Consider the following 8,598-nt stretch of genomic DNA (forward strand, 5'->3'; position numbering starts at 1 on the left):
AGCCGCCCAGCTCCGCCGTGACTTCTCACGCGCTGAGTATTCCTTTTTCGTCGAACCGTAGGGAAGTTTCGGCCCCCATTTTTCAGGAGCGTCTATCTTCCTTTTGCGGCACGTGAGCGTCGTTTGTCAGGGCGCCTATTTTACTTTACAAGCGCGCCCCGTTCTCCCTCGCAGTTGTATACCGGCGCGGAAGGGGTGGGTGCCGAACCCCCGGCCACCCCCGGCCAGGTCGCGGCTTAAATGAACACGCCTTCGGGGATTCGGACAATTAAACAGTTTATTCAGATCAAAACATGGTGTAGTATATACATACGAGTTAGTTAAACGATATCGGGTCGGGTGACGGACGGGGGAGGGAGGGGGCGAGGGAGGGTCTGATATGAAATCACCTATACAGTGAACTTGAGGGTCGGGCTTACGACCGCCGATCGATTTACATGGACTCTCTCGCGTCGTTACGTACAAGTTACTCGCTGATTATGTACAGTCACATTACTCGCTACTGTTACTTGCTCGCGCTTATCTTCCCTTTCTTCTTCGCCTTCTTCTTTTTTGCCTCCCCTTCGCGCTTGATTGTTGGGTCACGTCAGCCGAGAACGTGACTTTCGGTATCTACTCTCGGGCGATCCTTCCCGCAACACGCTCGCTGAATAAGATCCTCGCGCATAGTGTGTGAAAAAGATTGATATATTCCGCGACGTTTCTCCGCTCTTACAAAATGAATACGGGCAGTAGTACTTTGTCTTATTCTAATTCTCTCTCTCTCTCTCTCTCTCTCTCTCCCTCTCTTTCGGTCCGCTCTAACGCGTCACCTCCGTCGTCTCATCCGCGAACTCCGAGCGAATTCTCGTGGACGTGGGAAGATATGTGCCGTTCGACTGACCGCTCTCGATAATTCTTTGACGATCATTCGGTAACGATTGTTACCCAGACGGAGCACGCGTGTCTGAAGGACATCTTTTAGATGAGTTCAGATATCTTTTAAACGTGCGTGCTGTGTCCGGGTAAATTCAAGGGATTGTCACGAACTGGTTGAGGAAAAGATTAAGTAGAAGGCTCAGGACCAGATCGGTTATCGAGTTCCTCAAAACGTCTGGAAAAAGAAGGGAATGTAGAAAAAAGAACGGACTTTTTTATCTCTTGAGATAGGAGAACAAATGTGCGACGGAGAAACAACGAAGCTACGTTTCGTTCGCAACGAAAGTGTTAGGAGGATAAAAAAATCGTCTTTCAACACCGAAGTTCGGTATCGTCAAAAAAAAAAATCGCAACACCACGGATCATCATGGGAGGGGGCGTAAATTTGAAAAGATCTCTCGGTGGAGCGCGTTGTCGAGCGTTTTCGCCGTAAAAAAGCGCCGATGAGAAACAATTCCGCCCCCCTCGCGCGACGGAAAGTTAAACGAGGCGCTCGACAAGGCGCTCGCTTCGAACTCGTCTCTTCCTCGCGAAAAGCTTCAACGTCGTCAACCTATCGTTAGACTCTCCCGTGATAATATATACAGCGATACATTAGCTAACGAGCAACCGTTATCTCTTCATACACATCGAAACACACGCACTCGACGATTGATTCGACGTTACTCGCCTCCCGTGTTCCGAGGGGAGCAACTACTTTGCGTCGCTGACGCGACACTCGTTATTCATCCCTCGGTCCGTCACTCGTGCGCGCTCTCTCTCTCTCTCTCTCTCATTTTCTGTTTTTTCTTTTTTCTGTTTTTTTTTACACATTACGAGTCTATCGATCATCCGAAGCGAGCGCGAACTTTTCCACGGGCAAAGTTCGCGTTACACCGTTTCCATTAGGGATACGCTTTTCGTCGATTCGTTAGTTCCATTCTCGCCGTAGAAGTTTCACGACTTCGTCGCAAAGTGTCACGTGGAAGACCAGTTTTTGCAAAACCTTGCAGAGTGAAGCTTTCCTCGCGCGAGAACGCGTAGAATGTCGCGAACGCTGTGGCGCCGTGTCCCTCTCCATCTCTCGCTCTCTCTCTCTCTTTCTCTCTCTCCCTATCTTTCGTCGCGAATCGCACGCGAATAACGGTGATAACGATCTGAAGGACTGATTAAAACTATGTATATATTTACACACACGCATACAAACACAAACACACGTACGCACGCACACACCCCGGTGAGAATGCTTCTTGGAACGTCTGAGAGCGTCCGAGTCTCGCAAGGGCAGTGTCTTTAATCATTCGGCGGGGAGTACAGAAAACTCATATCAGCGGTAGAAAAATTTATAAATGCTCTATCACAATTACCAATAGAGTATGATGCGCGCCTGGTCTCGTTTCCGTAAGAATCGTTTCCGCTTTGTACGCTACCCGGTCCTCTCCTCGTCTCCCTTGAGATGGGACAAGGTGAGTCGCTGGCCTCGCCGCTCGACCGCTCGGCCCAATGAATCGTTACCTGTTCCTATTCGAGGGTAAAAATGAAACGGCAGTGAGACCCTCGCGATCGACGCGATCTCAAGGTGCGATATGTAGACGCGATATGTTCGACGACTCACGAGCGCTTTACTTTCATCTCAGGGATTTTCCCTTGAATCTTAATGTCGTTATCGTTACTCACGCCCCGCAATATCGCGCGAACGTAAATATCATCGGCCGCACTTCGCCGGCCGGCAAGTTGTGCCCAAAAATATCGAATTCGGAGAATTTAAACAGGATATCGGCGCCCGCCCCTCGTTCCCCGTCCCACACCCCCTGCCGCTCGCTTTACCGCGATATCGGAGCTGATCGTTCAACCTTAAAACCGCATTTCACGCCTTCAAACTACACGCCAAAGTGGCATCGAGCATTCCCTTTCTTCCTTTCATTTCGCGTCCCCCGCCCGCCCGGCTCCTTCTCGGGCTCCTCCCCTAGCCCCGGTATATTTTCGCGCGGTTCCTCCATTCGTCTTCATTCGAGCCATCGGAAAAGGGGTTCGTTCGAGAGCCTTTTATCTTTCCTCGTGTTTCACGGCCCGATGCTTCCGGACCAACGTTTCATTGGTGGGATTCGGATTTATTTAGGGCCGTCGCGAGATGTTTCGCGGGGAGATGTATAACGGAAGGGGAAGAAAAAAGAAACCGAGGGGAATAATAACGAACGAAAGATCTAATGCGGCCGGGGGAGAAATTATAGCGTGGCCGGGAAACATATAGCAAAGTAAACATAATTGGCTGGAAGTAAAGAGAAGAGAGAAAAGTTATTCTCGGCGCCGTATATAAAATGAAAATTGATTCTGTCGGGGAAAAATTCCAAAAGTGGGGCTGGGTAATAAAAGAGATGGATTTTCATGTTTCCCCCCCCCCCCTCGAGACACTTCTCGAAAACGTATTTTAAATTCGCCGTTCAATCCGGAGCAGCTCTCGCGACTCGATTTTCCGTCCTCCCTTTACGGTCCGCGGCCGCCACGAAGGGGAGCGGCGGACTTGGGGACATATTCGGAAAGACACACCCGTGTCGAAGATCATCCCCCGGTCTGGAAACAAAAAGGGGGGCAAAGACGATTAAGTCGACGACCGAAAACAGAATGTCGGAACTTCGCAATACCTCCCGAGGCGGGGCGGGGAAACTTGGACGAGTTTTCGGTTAACTTCTCCGCATACTTCCACTCCTCCTCCCCCTCCTCCTCCTCCGGTTCGCCCCCGAGGGAGAAACTGACGCGGCGATCGTGTTTCGGAAACAATCGCGACGGACGGTGTCCCTCTTAATCTCGCGGACCGTCCCCGCGAGAAGTCGCACCGCGCGAGAACTCGCCCTCCCGTCGCCCCGGATCGGCCGGCACCGAGCGAAATCAATTGTTCGCCAGACATAAAACGTCGATCCCCGACACGTAATGCATCCCGGGCGTCCTATCGATCGCTCCAACTACCCCGGCGCGGGTCCGCTCCCCCGTTTCGCCGAACGAGCCTCGATCGCGCTGGAGATCGTTAGCAAACACGTTAAAGCTAACAGACGGCTGTCACGAAAACGGACAACGCGAGCGCTTCCCCGGTAAGCGGGACCTCGAAATCGTTCTTGGATACGCGACGAGTGCTCTCGAGCACGTGCTTCGAGCCTCGCTTCGAGCCTCGCCTCTCGCCGGGATCTCGTGCCGACCTCCGATCGCGGCGCACGCGATAGTCGTTTACTCGTGAACGCCGTGAGGGCGACGGCGACGACGACTGCGACGGTACCACGCCACGAGCCGAGCGCTTCTAGACGCAGCTCTCCGGCAGCCTGTTCGCCATCAGTCTTCGTTTGATCGCCTCGCCGTCGAGGCATTCGCCGGCGACGATGACACCCTGCCCGCCGCCCACGACGACACCCTGGGCGCCGCCGATCACGACGCCCTGGCCGGCACCCACCATCACCCCCGTCACCGGCATCCCCGGCAGACTCGGTATCGTGCTCCTCGACGGTAACCTCAGCTCCGTCGGCCTCCCCGTGAACTTGTGGCAGAGCTCGTCTATGCTTGGCGTAGGTCCGGGCGTGACCCAGTGCCCCGGGGGATAACCGCCTGGATAACTCGGCGGGCTGACCTCCACGAGGTTACCCTCTAGAACACCGAAGCAGACGGGCTTCTCTGTTGGGAGCTGCAAGTCGAGTGCGTTATGGGGTGGAAACGCGGAGAATAAGTTGCGCACCGGGGGCGCGGTCTTCTTTCTCTCCCCCCCGATTCCTTGTTCTTCGCCGAGTCTTGCTTTTAGGTCACGCGGCAGGAGTAAAAGTTCGCCCGGGTCGCGACCGAAATTCGTATCAATGATATCGCGTCTGGCGAGCAAAATGACATTTCACGCTTTTCGAAAAACCTTTGATCAACTACTTCAACGTGCTAACTTGTGTAAAAGTAAAAACAGGTGGACCCGAAAGAAGACTCTTGGAGAGACGATTCTATTCATTTTAATTTTAAAGATGGAAAACTTCTTGATCAACTCCTTTAACGTGCTATCCTTATGTAAAAATAAAAGCAGATACCCAAAAAAATATTATATAGACTCCTGCAAAGACGATTCTATTCATTTTAATTTTTGATGGTAAAAACTAAACTCCTTTTTCCCCCTTTTATTTTCGAGCAAACTTTTATGAACTTTAGGAAGTACGGTGACCGGTTAAAACCGTAGTTAAAAGGATTAAACAAAAAAATCTTCCTTTAATTAAGTTTGATTGAAAGCCCCATGGAACTTTTGAAATTTCGAAGTTAAATAAATACAGAACAGTTGAATGTGAAATAAATGGAAAGCAGCGTACGGAAATTGCAATCTTAATGTACCTACGTTAAATTAGAAATCCATAATTTTTATAAAGAAATGCTAAAACGCGCCTATGAACGACTTGCAGGAATAAACGAAATCGCTACTAGCAGAGAGAAAATAAAATTTGTCCCTTAGACGTCATTAAAATTTTTCTGACTTTCATTCAATTGCGCGTTCCAGATGGGTGCGCGTGATATGAATTCGGTATAATCGCATTGTCTCCTTTATGTCAAGACAACCGCAACGTAAGACGCACCGATAAAACATATTCACGGTCCGCAAAGTCCTCGGCTAATTCCAAGTTTGAAGGAGGCACGTGCCACCCTCCCCGTTCATGCACCGACAAACGATCGTAATCGGATTCGCACGGGGGCTGTTTAGCGAGTATCGGCTTCGAGGAGTCTTACCGAACTTGTTCGGGATCACGTCGGGATCAGTCTCCACGGTCTGCTGAGAATTCTGCAAGGGGTATTGTTGGGGCGGTAACTCGCTGAGTTCCGCCGGTTTCTCGTGCCGTGGTTTTGCTACGCGCTCCCTACGTACTCTGACCACCACCACCAGGATGATCAGCACCAGAGTCACCAGGGCGCCGACCACCACGCCTATCAGCGGCGACAACACGATGCCGGCGTCCTGACCTGCAACGATAAGCCGACTCTTACACCTTCCTGTGTTATGAACTCGATCGAAGATCGCTTAAAACTTATTCGCTCATTAAATTGCTTCATCGATTATTCAGTTAAATCGATACGGCCTGTAGCTATGTATTTAGAAACTGTTGCCATTTCAAAAGTACAATGGCACACATCCTCTCACTTTTCTTTATGCATATTTATTCAAAAATTATCAGCGTCGTGACGCGATTGTTTTTCACTTGTACAAATCCGCAGCGACCGATCGCTTAAACACACGAATGAAATAAAATAAATTTCTTATAAATTGTGAGTCGCAAATATATGCGACTATTACTATCTATTAATAGAGGAAAGTCCTCTATTAGAAGATAGGGTTCTAATATGAGATAGTAGGTTTTCAACGTCCAATTTCAATCACAAGCCAGTTTTCGCGCAACAATTACACGGTCTAGCAATCAATTTTCCACTAAACAGATTTCATTCCAAGGACAATAAATTAATGGTGGAACCAACGGATGATGCCTATCAATTTAGTGCAAACCCCACTATCTCATATTAGGAGCCTATCTCATAAGAGGAAACTTTCGTCTGATAAATCATGCGCTTGGAGGTGTTTTCTTTGCTTCGTACTGCAATTCTCTTATACGACGTTCAATGTTTAGTTAAATCAAAGTCATAAGAACTGCGAGAAAAGAGTTATTACTACTCGTTGTTGAACTGACAGCGGTCGAAGAACAAAGTTAATGTGCATAATCTCCCGGGGCAGAGGATTAACCACACTGTGCGTCGCCGTAAAGGGAAGACGCCTGGCACTACTTACGAGCCCCTTCATTTTTTCGTGCTCTCCTTTTCTCTTGTACGAGCCAGTTTCGTTACACGCGTAAACACACCCCGGTCGACGTCGCTGTAGAGAAAATATTTTATATTCTTCAACGTCGGGATTACATCTGGCACGCGGTATTTTTTTTGCCGCGCTGTCACGTACATGATGGGTTTTACCAGCATTCAGTATTTTCGAATCGTTCGTAGAATCTCAAGTAGTAATGTGCGCGCAGCGCCCGGCTGCGCGGAGTCCGCGAGGTACACGCTGATGATTAAAAATCACTTGCAAGATAGATGCGAGCGCAGTCACGTGAAATTCGCTTATATCCCAAGGATTACGTCGCATTAAAATAAATAATTGTTTAACTTGTAAACACAATGTCGTCTCGTCTCAAGTTCACAAATTACACTTTGTCAGGTCTTTTGAAAAAGAAACACGAGTTTTTGCGTTCATGTTTTTCCGCCTGCCAGAAATATATAGGGTGTCCCAGGAGGAAAGGTCAATACTCTGGGAGGTGATAGTATCGGTCATTGTAAGCAAAAATGTTCATATGAATATATGTCCCATTCCCCACTGCTTCCGAGATAGAGCTACTTGAATGTCTCGGGTATTTACTTTTTTCCCGTACACTTCACCCTTCATCCAACCTCATAAACGTCTGGGAGAATTTACTCTTACACGACTGTTGACTGCTGTGCTGATAACATTGTAGAAATGTTTATAACGTAAAGGAACGTCACGATGTACTCAGACGAACAACACGTCATCCCAGTCAGAAATGACTCGAAAACCGACGTCGAAACAATATCGAATCGATGCATTTTTGGTTCCATTTTCGACTTGGCTCGAAAATGGAACCAAAAATGCATCGATTCGATATTGTTTCGACGTCGGTTTTCGAGTCATTTCTGACTGGGATGTTCACGCAAGAGTTGAAAAATGCATTGTTGTTATTTTGCAAATTTATTATGATCTATAAAAATGTATCATTTGAACAATAAATATTATGTGGTATTTCTTTCTTGTCAGTAATTTTGCAACTGTACATTCAAACAGCTCTATCTCGGAAACAGTGAGGAATGGGACATATATTCATACGAACATTTTTGCTTAAAATGACCGATACTATCACCTACCAGAATATTGACCCTTCCTCCTGGGACACCCTGTCTAATTTAAGATTAACTTTGACTAATATAGAATTCCTATCAGAACTCAGGATAGTATTCTATTCATACTTTCATATAATATGAAAAACATTTGCACAATAAAACAAGAAAAATATATTAAAGTATACGAGATATAAAATTATAAATAGAATTCTGTCTCTCTCCAAGTCCTTCGGGCGATTTATGATTTTTAATTTTGTGCTTGTGTTTTAATATCTACATATTTTACGTCGACAAATAAGTTTGTTCGGTTTTTGCCTCGATGCAGGTTCATTCCGATTCACTCCTCTTTTTCTCAGGACTGTCGCGCAACTCGAATTCGTATTTAAAAGGTTATGATTCGCATGACTTTTCTGCGAATTTTGGTTTAGCTAACATCAGTATTGTGTGTGCGGCGTAGCTATAAAAATGGAAGTAAATACCGTGCAATATCATCATATTTTGCTCTACTATTTCAAAAAAGGCAAACAACTGCGGGGGCTCATAAAAAGATACGCCGTGTGTGGTGATGATGCCTAAAAAGAACGCGCATGTCAAAAGTGTTCGTCAAATTTCGTTCTGGAGATTTCAGCCATAGTTCCTATAACTAGTCCACTCCTTCATTTGTTTGCGTCGATCCCTTCTGCGCATCTGCCATTATTTTGGTCAAGCCAAAGAGAGAAAAGTTGTATGTGCGGTAGTGTAGCTTTGATGAGTACACTGAAAAAAATTTCTGGTTGAATATGGACGAACCAGATAATTCCTGTA

The 8,598-nt window shown here is 47.2% G+C and overlaps 2 protein-coding genes across 2 annotated transcripts in view; both read right to left on the bottom strand.

The window, feature by feature from the left end:
- Nucleotides 1–360: 360 nt before the first annotated feature.
- On the bottom strand, nt 361–5,491 carry LOC105561869. Its single transcript, XM_012012224.1, has 3 exons — nt 5,481–5,491; nt 4,337–4,742; nt 361–2,418 (listed from the first exon to the last, which is right to left on the bottom strand). Exons 1-3 carry the CDS (start codon nt 5,489–5,491, stop codon nt 2,191–2,193), a joined length of 645 nt encoding a protein of 214 aa, XP_011867614.1. The 3' UTR covers nt 361–2,190.
- LOC105561870 (nephrin) overlaps nt 5,180–8,598 on the bottom strand; it is a 114,383-nt gene continuing 110,964 nt past the window's right edge. The window contains exon 12 of the mRNA XM_012012225.1: nt 5,180–5,862. Within this exon, the coding sequence (XP_011867615.1) occupies nt 5,516–5,862 (347 nt within the window). The 3' untranslated portion in view covers nt 5,180–5,515. The remainder of the gene's footprint in view (nt 5,863–8,598) is intronic.

Source organism: Vollenhovia emeryi, unplaced genomic scaffold (genome assembly GCF_000949405.1).
Source record: "Vollenhovia emeryi isolate VEMERY1.0 unplaced genomic scaffold, V.emery_V1.0 DF939199.1, whole genome shotgun sequence".
Classification (NCBI taxonomy): Eukaryota; Metazoa; Arthropoda; class Insecta; order Hymenoptera; family Formicidae; genus Vollenhovia; species Vollenhovia emeryi.